Source organism: Aythya marila (genome assembly GCF_965140915.1).
Source record: "Aythya marila genome assembly, chromosome: 11".
Taxonomy (NCBI): domain Eukaryota; kingdom Metazoa; phylum Chordata; class Aves; order Anseriformes; family Anatidae; genus Aythya; species Aythya marila.
This window is the reverse complement of record NC_139052.1, coordinates 20,200,897-20,220,762: the sequence shown is the minus strand read 5'-3', so window position 1 is coordinate 20,220,762 and position 19,866 is coordinate 20,200,897. Positions and strand designations below refer to the sequence as shown.

The 19,866-nt window shown below is 37.8% G+C and overlaps 1 protein-coding gene across 1 annotated transcript in view; it reads right to left on the bottom strand.

The window, feature by feature from the left end:
- Positions 1-19,866, bottom strand: part of IQCH (IQ motif containing H) — a gene marked incomplete at its 5' end in the record, with an annotated part of 65,536 nt that overhangs the window by 21,849 nt on the left and 23,821 nt on the right. Inside the window, 4 exons of the mRNA XM_082769171.1 lie at positions 10,267-10,458; positions 12,341-12,613; positions 15,870-16,045; positions 18,366-18,449. Of these exons, the coding sequence (XP_082625297.1) occupies positions 10,267-10,458; positions 12,341-12,613; positions 15,870-16,045; positions 18,366-18,449 (725 nt within the window). The remainder of the gene's footprint in view (positions 1-10,266; positions 10,459-12,340; positions 12,614-15,869; positions 16,046-18,365; positions 18,450-19,866) is intronic.

Genomic DNA, 19,866 nt, shown 5'->3' with positions numbered 1-19,866 from the left:
CTTTTTCCTAGTTTCAAGTTCTTCACTATATTATTACACACACAAAACAACCCCATTAAATACAGAAACTAACTGCATCGCCTTTACTGTTCAAAAATGTCCCAGAAGTACATGAGCATATAAAGTGCAAGCACCCTGACTCTATTGCTTCAGGCTCCTTTCCTTGCTGCTTCATAAGCATTCTCCTGCTTCCCCTGGGCCTCTTTGCTTCTGTTTTACATTCTCTCTCTCCAGCATCCAGCGCTTCAGAAGATGACCAACTGTCCTCTGATCTTAGCAATGTCCTAAGCCACAATCATATTATCGGGAGCTCTGGAGGAACATGATAAAACCTTATGGCTAACATCTAGAATAAGAAAAAAAAAAAAATCTATTTTTCCAGATAAGTGAATTTGAAGAGATGGGTTTTGTCACGAAAAACATGATATAACGTAACCAAAAATACAAATTCAAAATCAGCATACTGTGATTTATCTAGCAAAAATGAGAATGAGCATGGGCCAATAATTGGGGTGTCAACTCCACATATGGAAGACCTAGGTGCATCTTGTTCCTGTATGTGATCTGCCTGGTGAGACTTTGGAAAAGTGACTTTCTTTCTGTGCCTCAGCTGTCCAGCCAGAAAAGGGGGATAATTGCTGTGCCCTAGATCATGTGGAATTGAGGAAAAAATGCATAAAAATATTGAGGTGCTTAGGTATGACAGTGATCTAGGCTATGTGAGCTCATGTCACATACTAAGGAGAAAAGTATGTTGTTGACTTTAAACATCTCTGAAAAAAAATGTTTGAAAATGGTTTAAGTCAGTGTATCAACAAACTGCGAAGCATAATCTTAACCTTACAGCAAAAACAAAGGACTATATAAAAAGCAAGATCCAAGTTCAGAATTTACCCAGAGTTGGGTCCCACCTGATAGCTTCCTCCCAAAACAAATCTGTAACCAGCAATTTTGGTTTTTGATAGCTCAGCTGACTAAAACAACAGAAAACTGAGCAAATACCAGTTGGCCTTGTCTTGGTTTGTATTTGTGTTGAAATATTGCTAAGCCAAGAAGTCACAAGATGAGGTGGTTTGTTGCACAATGAAAATAAATACAGCTTTGGAGAGAGGAGCTGAGCCATGATGAATGTCATGGAGCTGCTGACCTACAAATCAGTTTGCACCTGTCAGTGCATTCAGCAGTACCTCTGTCACACCGACTCTCATCCCTGAGATCTAATGACTGGGTATTGAGCAATTTAAACAGAAATCTAAAAACAAACAAACAAAAGAAGAGGTATTTTGTGGCTGCCTGAAAGCTTTTGACGAATTAGACGGGGAAAAAATAACAATAATCCCTGCTGGATGCGTAGAAGCATTGGAGAGTGCTGTGACCAAGCCTGTATAAATAAAAATTGAACAATGGCTATGTGAACTGGGCCACAATTTCCCACTGCAACAATTTTGAGGGACATTAGGGCAGCCATGCCAATTCCACGGAGCAGTGCTGGGGACAGTTGTGACTCCTTTTAGCCAGAGTTGTTTTCACGGATCACACACCGCCGTGAAAGAAAGCTCCCTAAACTGGGTGCTAAATCAAGCAGAACTTCCAAACTCAGAAGAGAAACTTAGCTGGTTCGTACGTGGAGGCTGCTGGCAAGACACAGAGCCCATTCACCTCACCTACCTGCAGAGGAACATCGTGTGCTGCTACTGCCTGTCCATGAGGGACATCAGACAGGCAAGACTCCTGTGGCACTTCCTCAATCGACCCAGTGTTGCTTGCTTGCTTAAATAAGGTGAAATAGCATGTGAAGGGGTGATCAGCTCGGGATAAACTCAGAATGCCTGGTAGGGCCGTGGGGATGCCCATCACCAGGCTCAGGAGCACCTGGCAGTTCAAAGCACCCTCAGTACTAGCTGACTGCGAAGGGTGCGTGCATTAAACCAAACACGTTACTGGAAGAAGATGGGGGCTTTTACAGAAATGTAAAAGCTTCTGATTCAAGAAGATCTGAGAAATGTTCTTGAGATCAGACCCAACATAACAGTGCTTTCACCAAGGAACGCCTAGATAATCCAGGTGTTCACAGAAGGGAGATACGAGACCACTTTTTCAGGATCAGCACCTGGAATTCCAGCTGAAGTTTTTTTTGCAACTGTAAGCTCTAAAAAGGCAATAATCCTGATTATAGGGAGTTTTACTAGGCAAATTCAAGCCCAGATCCAACATTCAACTCATGGAGTCAAACCTTTTAAAAGGATCAGTGCTCTGTAGGCTAATTTCATTTAAATTGGACGGTATCTCCAGCAGAGCTTACCAATGTTTTCTCTCTTGATGTGGCCCAAAACAATTCAGAATCATAGGCTCAATGTAAATAGGGAGCATTTGTTCAAACCTTTCAGCTGATGTTTCTTAGCACAAGTAAAAATTGAGCAGCCTAAATGCTATTTACGTCACGTAGAAACCTTTAAAGCTGTCCAAATGTTTTGCATCTTTTTATAATGCTGAATACGTATTAAAAAATTACACATTTTCTCTCTAAATCTAAAATAATTTCTTGCCCTTCTGCATGCTGAATTCTAGACTTTTTTTTGGAATAGCAGTTGCACAAAAAATAGGACCAAATGTGGCATATGCTGAAGGAAATCTTCTCGAGAAAGATCAGTCAACAAAGAAAAGCCTGTTGAGAAGATAAGTAAATAAATAGAAAGAAGAAATAGAGTTAGAAATAGGAAGAAAGACTTGGGGACAGAAAGAGGCTGCAGAGCAGAATGCATGAGAAAGTCCTGGGGCTTTTTAGCTAAAAATCAGATTGAAAGGAAATTATTTAGACCTCGCAAGCAAACAGAGTGAAGAAAGTAACTTCCAAGTAAGTAAAGCTGACTGGGCCAGAGAAGAACAAAATCAGCAGACAGATCCCCAGCAAAACAAACTGCCATAGCTTTGCTGAAGTCAATGAAGCTATGGCAATTTATGCCACTTCAATGGCACTATGACAATTCACACTGTTTATACAGTATATCCTTTATATTGTGATCAGTGGAGCTATGATAACTTATTCTAGCTGCCTTGATGTGAATTGGTCCAGCCCAGCTTATTCTTATGTTCTCAATAACATCAGCAACCACGGCAATATTAGAAGAGAAGAGTCCAGTAACTGCTTTCAGACTGCAGTCCAGATAAGTTTAATTCCTTCTTATTTTGCAAAACAAACTGATTCAACAATTTCTTCAAATTCAGACAGATATCTGCTGGCCAGAACCACAACCTACCCCAGTGAACAAAACAATTTGAAAGGATTGTAAAAATTGAAATGATTTTGGATATGATACACTGATTACCCTACCTACTTAAAAGTTTGCAACCTGATTGAGAGCCCAAGCATTTAATAATAAACTGCAAATTTCAAAATTAAAAAGTGCCAATTTTGCCTTCCATGAGCTGGAAAAGTATGTTCTGATAGAAGGTAACATCATGTAAAACAGCCATCATTACCAAGTAACACAAATGTTTTTTGTATGTAAAATTGCTTTGTAAAATATTTGCTCCATCTGCTGAAAGTAGCAAAGACAATTTTCCCTGATAGCTAATGGCCCATTTCAGCTGTATGGCAAGTGATTCACCGTGGCTGCGACTTGCATTAAGTAGAATGGCGAAAACAGTGCACAGAATTCTCCACTTATGTAGTATTATCTACTCACTGCTTCCTGAGAGCCCGTCCCTCATTATCACGGCCTTCGCTTTGGATCAGCACACAGGACTAGGGTTGCTTTGACTCAAGAGGCTTTTTGTCAAACTGAGGCACATATGCTATGCTTCAATACAAAAGCACAAAACAGCCACTTTCCTTGACTACAAGAACAAGAAGGTTAGTTCTCTTTCAACTTTCCAGCACTTAAACTGCTGTTCCTTTTTTCACACCACATGGGGCCATGGTTTTCTCTTCTGGCTCATGCTGTCACTCTGCACGCTGAGGATTTCAATATATAAAGATCAAGCACTTCTTTTAATTCTAAATTCAGCTACATACACGCGCACACAAAGCAAAAAATACTGGCCTAGTCCAAAACACCCCTCCCAATTGCTTCAGTTTCATTGTATACTCTGCTGCTTACCATACCTCTATTGAAAAGCACATGTTTACATTGTGCCCTGAACTGCTTCAACATCTGCTAACAGACCAATAAAAGATAAATAAACCAGGATTGTTTAGAAAGAGAGATCCTTTCTATTTCCTCTGAACACTCCTAAACTGGCAGCAGCAATATGCTGCCGAGATCCCTTTTTGTAGATGTCATCTCGGAAAACAATATATGTGGGGAAATCAAATACAAAATCGCTACAGCCCGTGCTACCAAGAATCAGGCAGGAGGAGGATCTTGAAAGCTCTACAAGCCTGTCAAATAATTCTGCATGTTTATGCACGGCATGTTAATTTGGGATGAGGACAATTTCATTAAAGAGTTTGCTTTCCTTTTCCAAAAACTACTCTATGTGCATTGGCATTTTGTGCATAAGAGCATCTATTTGGCAAGATTATGGCCTTCGGTTTGTTTTCAAGGCTCCCCAAGCGTACCTTCAGAATGAGGAAAACATTACACAGCTTTCATACTTTTCTAAAAGTCCTTTAAAAAATAATTTAAAAAATCCTACGTTTACTTCAAGATTTGTAAGTTCAGGACTTCGGGATGATAATACTTATACAAAATGAAATGAGTAATATTTGAGCACGTCTTTTCTGAATTTTAATTAATATCTGCAAATGCACAATCAATTCAGATACTCTCAGATTTTCCTAACTGGATTGTTTATCTATATTTCAAACTCTATAAATTTTGTTCAGTCGTGTCATCTATCCCCAACCCCCCCATTTCTGGCTTGTTTCACTAAAGAAAGGCTTATAATGAATTCCAAACAATGCGATTCCAAAAAGAAAAGAGACACCGTATAGATAATGCACAGTCACTTGCCAGGAATTTTATCTAAATTGCTGAGCTGTAACACTAAAGGAATTGTCAGACAAAACCCGTGCTGCATTTCACAAACAGCACACAGTTAAACTTCTTTTATTCTTAGAGTTGCCTGTGTGTTCCTTTTTTTTGGATTTTAGCAAAATAAACATTTTTAAAATAATCCAAGCAGGCATTTTATTGCATGTGATAACATTAACGGATTTCAGATTTCTTTAGTGCTCTTGCTTTATCCTCTCCTTCCACACTGTTATTGCTAAAAACTGGCAGTTAAATTCAATTGATTCAAAATATTCTGGATCCATATGGCCTCAAACCCTGGAGCTGAAGTTCTGATATTGCCTCACTGCTGTTTTCTAGCATTTGCCTCTACTCCAGTCCCCAGATGGTGGAAGTAACATTTAAACCTCCTTTCCTCTGCCTTGTACAATAGACCTTGGCACCATTTCAACTGTTTACTCCGGTAATTAACAGCACTGATACCACAACAATTACAACTCCTACAATCTTAACACAATAATGCTATGAATTAGTGAGAGCTAATGGCTGGAAGGTATAGTGGTTCCAGACTGCGAGATCTGTGCATTTTTAGAATAAAATAAAAGGTACAAACAGCACGCTTGCGGTAGACAATGATTACCTAGTAATTAGTTTACACAAAGCTTCCTATTTAATGGCAAAACGCTGTAATTAACGCGTGACAGAAAATCAAAGGGTACTTTGTAAGCATATGAAAAATTAACACTGCAGGCCTATAGCTTTATGTACTGATTAGAAGCATATTAAATCAATAGGACATACACACCAACAGCTTGCATATCTGATTATTCCAGGTCTTAGGAATGGATATCACGGCTTTAATTTAACCAAGGAATACAATTATCATGCTTTAGTTAGGATTTAACAATCACCTGAAACATCGCTAAGGCAGCTACATAGATATATTAATAAACTGAGTTAGAGCACTGCTGAGTGTTTGCAGATACAGTGACTATTTAAACTATTTAGATATATGTTCACAGAGCGCTGCCCATACTAGGAGACAACCTGCAACTGTATTGCTTTACTGGCAATCAAGTTCTTCTTTAAGTCTTTGAGCTCTTTCCCTTTTCCTATTAAATATCATATTGGACAGAAGAAATTTTAAAAGCCTGTCAAAATTCTGTAAATGGATCTTCTGTGTATCTGGCAGAGTTTCTGGCCCTCTTCAGGTTGAAAAAATTAGCACACCTGCAATTGCATGTGTACAATAAATAACAGCAGCAGCACAGAGTACTTGCCTACCACCCCACTCAGCAGACGTTAGGTGTTACACCAAGAGCAATTCAATTGCTTGTACTTCATCCCAGTTCCACCAATATTTGTGTAGCCCAGAACACAGTTGGCAGTGTTACAAAAGGTGATCAGAACAGTGAAAATGAGGATGGGTAACAGAAAGGGAAAAAAAAAAGTGTTGGGAAGATGTATGATTCAGACAGACATATCAGTGTGCTGGCAATACCACATTTCTACATTTCTTTGACAGGACTACGGATGATTTTATTTTATCTATTTATAAGAATCCTCTTTACTCTGAATTCCTGCTTCAGCAAAGCAACAGGATATGGTACATACATGTAAGCTTCAGGTTTGTTATAGTGAATGCAACTCATTCAACCAGTTAAAAACCTCCTCACCACTATTCTTGATTTTCAAGCAATCACGAAGTTCATCTAATTACTTATTACAGGGCTTTTGAATATTGACCAAAACCACTTAAATATAAAGGAAGAGCCAGCACTTCATCTTGGCCTTTGAAATTGCAATTTTCCAAAAGCAATCAATGCACAGTCCTGAAACCAGCATCTGAATATTGCTTCATGCAACTCAGACTGAAAGTTGGGTTTTCTGGATTTATCACCTTTTGAAAAGATTTTGATTTCCTATTACACATTTTAGTGAATTAACCAAGATACGGTCTATAAAGAAAAGAAACCATGACAAAATACTGCGACACAAGTGGAGACAACGAGATTCAAACTCTCTAACATTTAAAACAGTAGGCTGCCCAAGCACATTAAATAGCTTTTCTTCTTCTACAACAGGCATTTAATGAAGAGTTTTGAAACGGCTGTGTAGCCACGGCCAATTATAATAGCTTATTCAAGAGAATATTTGTTGCTTCTTTTTCTGTGTCTTGTTCTCTTCTTGTATTTTGGCTCTTTTCCTCTTTATCCCCACATATCCCTCCTTTTGTTTTCAGCCTGATCTTCTTATCTTAGCCTTGCTGCTTTGTAAACTTGCCACATGTTGCTGGTCCTGGTGGTTAATTAAGAGTTGCAGTGTAATAAAAGTTAATTCTGAAATTAATTTGACTATTAATCTTAGCTCATGATTTAGCTACTATTTACACATGTATAGTTACACAACACGGTGGGATCTCTGCACAGTCCTGTATTATTTTATGTGAGGGCTGCTAGAAGAACAAAAAAAGGCAACACTAACAGGAAGGCAACATTATCCTTCCTCTAACAGGCAAGAGGACTGCGAGTGTTGTGAGTTCAAGTTGAAGACCAAGAGGCACTGCAGGTTTTGCCAGCCTTGTCTCTATTCCAAAACAAACAAAATAACCCCAAATAACATATGTGGTAGACTGCTTCTCTGCTGTTCTTTACTGCTTGAATTCCGAGTGGGCATCTGGGCATCTTTCCTCCAGCTCACATAAAGCAGGGCCGAATAAGGTCTGCTTAGCCACAAATTTTACCTCTGACCACAGCCACAAGTAGATGCTCAGGTAACAATACGAAAACAAATGTCTTTACAAACAGCCTCAAACTGCAAAATGAGCATTTATGGTGACAGCAGTTCGCTTGATATTGAATATCATTAGAATCTGGGCCTCAAGATGAAATTTTTTATAAACTGGCAGACTTAAGCAGTGCACAGTAGGATGAAGGCCTTGCAGAGGCATTCAGCAGAGTTTGTAAATTCCATCCCTTACAAGTCGCAAAATAATTGTTCAGATAACTCAGATGCTGCATTAAGTTAACAAGGTAAAATACATCAATAACCTTGTCCTGCATTTTTGTTTGCCCAATGCTATTTTTGAAATGAGGAACCTAAAATCAGTCTCATTTTTAGACGGAACAGATTATTACACAATTCAAACTCAAAAACTACATTATTTTTAATCTCTTGTCTACTACATACCAATAAGGAAAATCTGGGTATCGTGTCTTAAACTGCTATGCAAATGATGCTATTTGTAAGTATTAACATAATTTAGTGCTTACAGTCATATTCTCATTTCTAATAATTCCACCAGAATGGAGTCTTTTCACTGTACTCTTAGCCTGCAGGATAGTCTTTCATCAAGAAGCTGAATTTTTTAATAACCTGCCAGCATACGTTTTGTATGTGGCAGCCTATGCCGATGACACAATGTCTTCATTATCGAAAGAAACAGGTCTACATACTGTAATAGGACATTAAAGCATGCCTGTGCTCATAAACTAATGCTTTGATGTTTAAATGTGTATCATTACAATGGTATTCCTTAACAAAGGATGATTTTAATCCTCTGCTCTCAATGGTAATACTCAGTGGAAACTGCAATTCATTACATATAAAAAAGGTCTCCCGTTTTACAAAAGGGGGCTAAACTCAGAAGGCAGAAAAATTTGAACACACATATTCAAACAAGACGTTCGAAATAGCAGCAAGTTTCACTTTAATATTGGTCTGGATTTATGGAAGCTTTCCTGCTGACTCTGGGAAATTAGATCAAATGCATCATTCCATATATATTTTCCAACTTCCAATAAATGATTGTGTTTGAGGGCTTCTAAAGGATTGGTTCCTGGCTACATCAAAGCCTAACATAAACACAGTATGAAAGGGAAAACAGAAAGCTAGTTATCACTATGTCCCTTCATTCAGAGTCACTTAGCCAAGGAATAATTAAAAAGGCACAGAAACGGGAGCGCTAACTCTAGGTAATAACACCTGTACAGGGAATTTATACCAGCAAAAAACTAGACCTGGTGAAACTGCATTTTACCATGTCTTCTGCCCTCAGCTCTGAGGTTGGAGCAGGATCTAGGTATGTTCTGCTAGCTTCATGTCCCAGAAAGCTCAGTGGCAAGACAATGCTGCCACTGGGGCAGCTCTGCAATGCTCTGCTTCGTACTGGTTGACTTGTACACAGTTAGGGATCCTCAGCAGATTGGAGAAATTAGTGCTTCAGTTTTATACGATAAGCTCCATTTCATAACGCAGAATTATTTTGTAGTTGTCAAATGGAACAGAACTGTAATCAGCCCAATTTGAAATTTTAATATACAATATAATTCAATCAAAGAAAAAATTCCAAAACAGTTTTGATTGAATTAAACCAAAAAAAAAAAAAAAAAAATCAAGAGAGCTATAATGAGAAGTTTATGGAAATTAAGCAATTCTTTCTGGATACATTCCTTCTGGCTTTAAAACCATTGCATTAGGAATGAATATGGCACCATATACAGAAATATTAAATGCTTATTGAAATTAACGCATTTAAATACCAATGAATATTTAAAGAACAAATAGTTCTCCAAATACCAGAACTAATGAACTCTAGTTTCAGATGGATTTTTCTGCGGTTGAGATGTATCATCTTACAATCTCTCTCAAGCATACGGATTCTTATGAATCCACTAGTGCAAGAGTTCATGCTATATTGTTTCCCTCAGTTAAATATTTATAGGATTTCTCTCTGTCCTTACCTAAACACCCACTGTAATGAAACATGCAGGAGTCTAATGATCTCTGATACTCCGTGTTCTGTCTTCTACAGATGAAAATCCCTAACAGGCTTAAAAGTTGTTAGTGAAGAAAAATATAAAGAAAAAATAATCCTTAGGAAGCCAGCTTAAAAAGTAAATAGTTTGTATGTGGTTTCAAATTGATCAGCATTGTTCACTATATTAATCCAACAGTTTTGTTGCAGTAATTCCAATGTTTCTACATAGCTGTAACGATCTACCACTGATAGACTCATTCCTACGTGCTCTCACTTTGGATAAAAACCACTATGTAATTAAATGTTCTGTGCCCAAATCATTCCACAGTTGGATATCAGACATTTGCTCACACTTTAGGATATTTATTTTTTTTTAATTTGAATTACTGTTACCTACTACTTTGTACAAGCTGCTCTGGACTCTGTAACACCAATGCTTATCTATGTCTTCAAACAAAAGCTTAGAGAATAGACTTGCTGTGAGGAACAACCCCAGCAGACTAGGAAGGAGCCAGGCCAGCAGACAAGATACCCTGCTCCTTTATTACTTACATGTGCCCACTTCTTACTCCATATCTCAGGGCTGTGTTTCTGCCGTTCCTTCAGAACCCAGGGGTAGCATTTCAAATGCAGGATAATATCACAGTAGGCAGTGCCATTTCCTCCAGATTCATCATTCACTTTGAACAACCAGCGCCGCACTTCCATGTTGTCAACGATCAGCTGACTGAGAATACTGATCATCTGTGGAGCAAGGACACAAAGATATTTGGTACCATGACAATATCAAATTGTTCCTTGATTTACACTCCCCCTTCTCAAATGTTTGGACTTGAAATCTAATTATGGTTTCTGTTTCTTAGAGATACTTGTCTTTTTACAGTTATCTTGGACACTTAGTGAAAGCAACCCTGAACATTTTTTGGTGAAGAATTTATGGTCTTCATCTGGTACTTGAGTCCACTTGGGCGGACTACCAAACAGCAACATTCTGTTTCCTACAAAAAAGAAAACAGAATCTTGTTTGTTCAGGCTTTTTTGTCACATCAGAAACTTCGGTTTTGGATCATCAGTACAGCTAAATAGATGTTTTTGACAGGGAATAACGTGGGATGGACTACCCTATTTGCAAAATCTGAGAAACAGTTGTGCCAGATTCTAACACCAGCCAAACATCTGTGGAATTTTCCTACTGGAGAGTACATTATACGGTTATAAATATACGAAGGAGCTACTAGGCAGACTTTATAAAAATGCTAATTATTTATTTGTATATGTACACAGATTTAAATGGGCTTCAAATGCCTTTTGCCCAGCTGGTGTAGGGTGCAATTAGCTTCGTAGAAACTGCAGATGCCTTTGAACCCAGTAATAATATTATCAGATCTTTTTGCATTAGCTAGAAAGTATTTTTATATAACAATTTTGGGGAGTTTTTGTCCTTATTTTTTCCACTGACCTCAAATACAATTACATGTGTGTTTCAGATGCTATTATTTGTGGCTTTTGAGAATCCTATAAATGTGTTTTTCTTGATGACTCCCCTACAGTAATGAAAAGGATCAATAATACTGTAAGGACTGTAGCAATCATAAAGAATTATGTGCTATCTTTAAGTGAAAATTGAATTGTGCTTTAACATAGTGTCACCTTGCTTTGATTATTTAACCTAAAATGTCAATATTTCATACATGCAAACAGCAGAAGTAGAACTTCCATAACACTGTAGAATGAATCAAAAGTATTAGATTCACGTAAGTTAGTTATTTAACAATAAATCAAACAGTGGTTTTACAGATCATTGATCACATATTTATTTCATCTGCTATAGAAGTTGCAATGTATTTGTGTAGCTTAGCTTGTTTTCACTGTTAAAGGTGATTAATAAAAAGAAAAGCAATGTGAAAAATCTAAGAAAGAATACCTATGAACAATGGCAGATTACCTCCATAAAAATACAATAAAAATCAGTACAGATTGTATTTAGACATACAACAACATATTGCAAACTCAGCTTTTAGAATGAAATATTGAGGCACAGAATGCAAAATAAACGTGTCAAATGAATACACTACAGAAAAGTCACGTGCCTTGTAATTTTAGTTTAGTAATATTTTGTCATGTCATGCTGATAAGATCATCAAATTTAGCAATGATAACCCAGAGACAAGGTAAAACTTCAGCTGTAGATATGCTCAGTGAACCTCAAATTGTATGGCTGGCTTCCTAAGTGGAAGAAGTTTCCCCTTTATCAAATACTTTGCTTCCCAGAAATCCCTGTTCTATTTTCAGTCACTGGTAAAACTCCTATTAATATCATTAAGGCCATGGCTTCATCCATGGAGCAGCAACACAAGCTGTTTGAAATAACTGATCCAAAAGGGCTTATATATTCTCAAGATCGTATGTGAAGAATCTGAGAACAATCGTATTGCTTGCTGACCGGGATACGAATTGCATTTAATTGGTGAAATTCAGCTGAAAAAGAGCCCAACCTCACCCACGATTTAATCAAACCTAGTTAGGGTCTAATCAATACAGCCATTGCAATTCTACAAAGTTTGCATCCTACCAGGTAAAAACAGGCACCTGCATGTTGACACATCCCAGAGCACATCCTGCTTACCTGCTCGTTGTTGTAGATGTCAGATTCTCCAGGAGGGGTTGGCACACAAGCACTGGCAAAAATTCGTTTACTTCCAGACTTGGTACTATAGAGATGAGCCACTTCTGGCACTGAGCCTAATATAGGCACATTTAACATGTCAGCCACTGCTAAATCATCTTTGTGGGGAACCCCTCCAATAATGTAGGCATCTCTGCTCTGGATAAGGATTTTTATTCTTTTGATTGTCTTGGGACTGTACTTCAGCTGAGTGGCTAGGCACATGTGATGCTTCTGTATAAAGATAACATTATTCTTGTTAAAAGGTGTTCTTTTCTATTCCATGAACCTAATTTATAATGTTGCACACAATAAATACATTATTAATAGCAGGCTGGGTTATGACCTATCCTGTAGCTTAGCAGTTTAAATTGATAAAAGCTGTTGGGGTGAGGCTCCATAATCGTGCACATCTTTAGTGTGTTGGAAATGGGCTCACTGGGAATAGAACTAATTACTACACATCTGTATTTATTTGATCCATATGGAATTATCCTTCTGTCAGTCGGCAGAGAGGCTGGTGGCCTTTGGATAATAGTGATTCATCTCAGCAACACTTCTGGCATGGTTTAACTCTAAAGCACCTAAAAATCAATACAAAAATGAAGAAAAACCCCTATAGCAGAGAATGTATTTCACCATACAGTTCAGCAGTATTTTAAGCGATTTTCTGAGAATAAAACACTTTGATTTACAAAAGCTTTCACTGATCACATTAAATTACTGGGGATATACATTTCCATTATACAGTAGTTCTGATAGCTACTGTAAACGCAACTGCAGAGTACTCAAGGTAAGAATAGTATTTTTAAAATTATTATTTTTTTACAGTACGTTTTCAACTTTTTGTAAGGAATTTTTCATTTCTTCTAAAAAAGAAAATCTCTATTGCTGAACAAGTTGCCTGTGACAGCCTTAAATTTAACCTAAGAATATCAGTCGTGGCAAGTGAAACCTCACAAGTATTTGCTGCAACATATCCTGTGTGTCGTTTGCAGACAACCCAATTATCTTTACAAAGGTATAGAGGTGCACTGACGTTGAGATGGATGGGACAGTACAATAGACATCCATTGCAAAAGATTGCCATAAACAAGGAAAACTTCTTTACATTGAGATTTTATCTAATCGAGGCCCAAGTATTCCTTTACAGGGTAGTAGAAATGCTAGATTTTCTTAGGGATATGCAGGACTGAGGAACACAGCACATTTTCCTTCAAATTTCTGGATGCTCCTTCACATGGACTGAAGTATAAATCCTAATTCCAACTCCTTGGATGGGGATGATGGAGGAGCCCCCAGAAATGGACAGAAGGAATCCCTTTTGTCACTTGCTTAATGCTTTCTTGTACCAAACACATCGCTCCCCAAAGTGCCCAACTCTCCCTGTAAAAGAGCCAGACGTACTGAAAGCAGAAGGGGGATGTGTCTCCAGGTCAGAGAAATGAGACAATTTTCAAGCCTCTAGTAGGAAAAAGGGAGTCACACAAGTAAAAGGGCAAACAGAACAAAAAACACATTTTGCTGTTTTTTTTGTTTTTTTTTTTTTCTTTTTTCTTTTTTCTCCTTCTGTCAGTTTTAAAACAGAGACTCTTAATGTTCTGATTTGGTTGTTTCTTTTCTCTTGAGCACTGGTACAAAAGCACAGAGATGGCCCATTCTGTTGGTCTCATGGCAGAGTTCTGCCACGTCGAGAACAGGATCAATTTCCAGCCCCGGTCACTTGCTCCCTGGGGCCATGGGGACAAGATTTGTTTTGTGTCTCTCAATAATAGATTTTACAGTTAATTAAGGAGTGCAAGAAACAGGCTGTAAAAGCTAGTTCATTCCTGCTTTGAGAGTGGTATGGCCGCCATGATATATGGTAGTGTGAGCAAAAGCAGGTAAAAGCAGGAGGACTGAGGAATCCCCAGAATTCCAGCACAACACAGTGGAATAATGGCTGATGGATTAGCCAAAGTGTAGTTCTTGCTTCTTAAGCCTGTCGATTTTTTTTTAAACTTCCCAAGATCAGAGAAGCTGAACTTGGCATCAACTTCTCCACAATGAGCAAAGCTACCACTACCCCACTCTGAATTTGCTGCTAGTTGAGGAGCAGCAGAGTGTAACGTTGCACCTGGCTGCACAGAGTCACACGAGATCATTCTCATAGCTAGAGAGTAAAGGACACAGGTACATGGACACCTCTTCCTCACATTCTCTGTCTCCTCTCTGCAGACACCAAGAAGTGGTGCAGGGCTCTCTGTGTCTGGTTTTCTTTTCCATAGATTTTCCTTCCATCCCATTCCACCAAAGCAACTAGCAAGCTGGTTAAGGTTGACCTGTGCTTCTGGAATTGCTCAAAGTAGCCTGCTAAGGTGGCCTTCAAGCCAGATGTTCATACTTCAGGAGTAATTTCAGATACACTGGTACAGCAAAAGGTTTTATAGAGTAATCCAGAAGAAAGATGCCCCAAAAGAACCTGTAAAATTCTAACCCTTACAAAGACAGAATGACAGCTAAATTCGTGATCACTCAGGCCAGCGGGTGACTAGATTCAGTTACAAATACAGATTATTCCACACATATTGCAATTTCCCATTCTTATTGATGGCACTAGCACACTTCTCAGCATTCTGAATCTGGGTAGGGGGCACAGTCTGTATCCACGAAAGAACCATGCAGCCCTTGCAACTAAAATTATCTCCCTGTATCAAAGCATACAAACATTTCCCAGTAAATCATAGCAGCAGCAGCAATTTTCACAGGGTTGTTTGCTCTTCACCTGGTAAAGAAGCTTTGTTTGGAAAATTTCAGCAGAAATATTCCAAGAGTGAGGGCTTCAAATATAGACACTAGATATATAAATGTATCACAAACTTTTACACAAATCAAATCTTAGCTAAGATACTGTGAACTTAATATTTACAATATAAAATTGTTTTTCACTGTAAAGGAGCTTCGCTGCATTGCAGTGTTATCAGAAGCACTGTATGTAGCATATAATAGTTAAGGTCTCATTTTAGATGATGTCCCAGCACGTGGATTTAAAAATGACTTGGCAGGTTTGGAAATCATTTTTCTGTATTATCTAACCTAAATAGTTTTAAGTTCTGTTCTTTACAAAGTTCTAAGTTGGATTTAATTGCAAGAAACACTACCAACACATGGATGATTGGATGCTGGGCTACCCTGAGATAAAGTTTGAGTAATAAGAATGGTTTATTGCTGTGATTTGCTTACAGATATAAATCTATCAAGTTCACAGTCCCAAGCATATAGTAAGAATGAACAGTGGCCTACAAACAGCCAATATAGGACAATCTGAACCAAGTCTATAAAGCTAAACCAGGATATTTATTTCCAATGCTCTAACTAGTAGTCTAATCAGTAAAGCCCTTAAACTTGCAATAATATTTCACTGATGTGTACCAGAGCGTTACAAGTTATAAAATTTCCAATTTAATTTTACTGCATCCCTCAAGCTGTAGTAATTAGAAGACAAACTCACAGGGAAGCTGTTTATAGCTTCAGGGGTGAGAATTTTGAACCTGTCCTGCAGGTCACCCATGTCCTCAGGGTTCCCAGATCTAACAGCTGCCTGCAGACCCAGGAGTTTATTGTAATACTGCAGTAACTCCTCACTCAGATGAAGGGGGCAGATGTAGATGACGTCCACGTTGGCATCTAAAACAAAGGGGCACAATGCTCATTATTGGGAGAAAGGTAGACTCCATTCACAACAGCAATCTGATGATTCCTGAACATTTGCTAACAAACAGCTTCCCTACAAAAAAAGGCACTGGAAATAAAACCCGGATCTTTAATTCCCTAATCTGAGTGGTTTAACTGCTTTTTCTGTGCTTCAGCATTTCTCTGAAGACAGGTCAGCAACCCAAAGAAATAGCTAGTTTTCAGAATTCAATCTGCAGAACATACTGGGGGCAAAATTTTCAAAGTCTTGCAGGGGGATTTATCTACACGACTCACATTAACATCAATGGGAATTGTACACTGCTTTAAAAATATATCCCATTAAGTTCAGTAAATTATAAAACTGAGCTATTAAGTTTAGAAAGCTGATGAAATCGCAATTTCATACGCTGCCTGGATTTTGCACGGCCTGCTCCTATTCTTGTCCTGTCCAAATAAAAGCTCACGGTAGGATACCATTAATAACTATTGTTGAGCATGTGAGTGTGCAGATTAGCTAGTTAAATACCACAGTGTGAAAATCTGTTTTCTGCATGTAAAACAACTTGGGCTGAAAGACTGTGTATGCACTAACACTAAGAGGTGAGAAAGTGAAAGTCTGTAATATAATCCATTTCAGAAAATTTTAACCACTGTGCTCTTCTAAAATATTAATAGATGAGTTAATGAACTAATTGCCTTGTAACATTGATAGGGTATGCTGCCAAAAAGCACTCCTAGATTTTTATCCAGCTCCTGCTGAAATCAGTAGGAAGTCTTTCATTGTCTTTACTAGGCACAGAAACAGGAGCCCTGAAAGTGCCAGGGACAACTGCTCTTACACATGAATGAATCAGAAGCAATGAAACTATTGGACTAAGGAAACCCTGAACCTATCGTTATAAAGGAATAAGAGATCCCACTCATTCACTTTTGTTTTGCCATACTGCTACAGGCAAACACCACACATTAAAAATGTAAGGCCAGAGTCTCAACTGAAGCATTAAAGCAGTACAGCATCCGACAGTCAGCCCTACATCTGAGTACTGGTAGAGCCTTTACATAACGCAGGTCATTACCATATAACTTTTAAAAATATTTAAAAGAACAGCTCACTAGAACTGTTAGTCAATACTCTTTTATGCAGATTTACAAAATCAGCCTGAAAATTTACCAGCTTGGGTACAAAAAAACCTACTTCCCCACGTTGTCTATATGCTGAAAGTACTGCACTGTCAAAAATTGACAAACTCAAGTGCATTTGGTGAATAAAATGCTGCAACAGATTTTACTACTCTTAGCTCTGCCCTGTAAAGTCTGCTTTGGACACAGTGGGGCTTCAGAGACAGATTAACTAATAGCAAGTCACATCAAGCAAGGAAATCCTCTGGTATAGTAAACAAAAAGAAAACCAAGGTGGTAAATGTCAATGCTCTTCTGCCAGGCACAGGTAAGGCGTCTGATCTAGTTAATATTTTAGTTAACAATTAACTAGTTTGCATCTTACTCACGGTCTACTTTACATTTTACAGTGAAACCAATTTTCACGTTCACAGATTTTCAAGTAAGAAAGATCGTCTATATAACGCGTTGACTTTGTACCTTTAAGTTTCTAAGTATCATTTCAGAGACAAAATGAATGAATAAATAAATAAATAAAACTACGGTGGAAAAACAGTATTAGTGTCTAGATAATATATAAAGGCAATTACATTATTATTTTAGGCAACTGTAAATTTCTGCATCTAATATATTTTTGTTAGAAACTTACTAAATGGCATTTATAAAATAATAATGATACTGAAATATACATGAATCATGTAAAGTATGTCATTCCAGGGAGCCAATGAAGTTGGTCATTGACAAATAATATTCTTCATTGCTTTGCTTAAAAGAGGACTGTCATTCTAGGAAAAACTTTTTAATGCATGTCTCTTACCTCATTTGCTAATTAAAAAAAAATGGTTTAAATAAGGGCTTGTTTCTTTCTAGCATATCTTTCTCTCTCTACGAGCTTGAATGAACACTAGCAGAATTAGCTACCTAATTTTGTAGAACACTAAGCACTTTTGCTCGTTTGTGGTGCTCAGCATGCCACAGGATGAGGCTGCTTTACATTACCACAGAGTCAGAAAAATCAGTATGATGTTCTTATGAATAACTTGGACAGGAGAAAATGGCATAATTGCTTCTGAGCTTATATGTTCTCTATAATACTAATACAAAAGTAAAGTCCTCACCCATCATTCTCTTTTACTCACAAGTACGGGCAAATAACAATCAAGATATAGGCAGCCGACAGCTCGTAACATACCCAGTATGTCACACAGTCTTCCCATCTGTAAATTCTGTTGGAGAGCAAAATCAGGAATGTGTTCACGAATGCACTGGGAATATCCTGGAAAACAAGTAAAGATGACCCCCCCCCAAATGTATTCAAAGAAGCCCTGATATATATTTAAAAGAAATCAGACTTTAATATTAAAAATCTGTAATATAAGTATTTCAAATCCTAAACATGATATTGCATAAATTACATCATCTGTATGAGTTTATTTTTACTAATGAACTGATGTAACGTTATGTTTTTGTGTCATGAGATTTTAAATAAAGACACTATAGACCTACAGAGCTTTATAATTTAAATGTGTAGCCACATCTGAGTATTTTGCTCATCTTCTATGCGTTTGGATTTTTTTTAAACACTGAAAAAAAATGACACCGTCATTAAACAAGAATCCCGGTAGAGCGGTACATTTTGTCCTTCACACAGATAAAAGGCAACAAAAACACTTCATTAAGAAGATGTCTCAGTGATACCTGATCACTTTGTTGCAGAGGATGAATGAGTGGCAGCCTGTCTGAGCTAGGATAATCTATTTGGAGGTCAGACTTCCAACTGATTGCAGACTTGCATTTGAAAAGACTGCTGCAAATGACATGACCACTGTGACTATAATCTCTAATCCCGTAATTTTTAAATTAAGTTAATTCTAAATAAATCAGTATGTATAGACAAACACACACAAGCACACAACGCGAGTTGCTCGTTGCAAGTTGTGATTAAATCAATATGGAAGTTCAGCCTAACACTCAGTACGTGGCATGAAATCTTAAGATTCATTACCAAGACCCTTACAATATTCCAATGTATCTGCACATGACCAGTCATTTATGAAAAACTTAGTTTGACTAAAATTTGCTAAGTATTTCACTGCTTTCATATTGGAATATGGTAATGGGATCTTTCATGTGAAGCCACCTGTTTTTTACTGCAAGGGCAATTATTAAAAGTAACAAACATTCTAAGGTGATGTGCCAATGCTGCCATTTTGCACACAGGAAAACAAAACAATTAAATATGGAGAAATGTAAATCACCAGATTCGCCCAAATGAATTGCATATACTGTGCTCATATTCCCAACGTTCCAGTACAACCATAGCCTGGGCTAATATTTCTGCTTTGTAATGTACTCGTGGTTCATGTGTCACTAACATTTTGAGCTTCTGCATTTGGTCTCAAGTGCACAAAACATTTCAAATAAATTTGCACTTGCCAGAAGCGAAAGCTCTTATTTTGATTCAAAGAACCTCTTCTTTAGTTGATCTATACCTGTAATCTGATTAAATTAAATTCCAAATCATGTCTGAAAACAGTGATATTAACAAAAGCTGGCAATGGCAGAGCACTTGAGGATATGGCTGTTCATTTGCACTAGGTGTCAGAGCATCACAGCATCAGACTGACAGAGCTGGTCTACAAGAGGGTTGACCTTGCAAGGTGAGAACCAAGAATTTTGATTTCTCAGTTTAG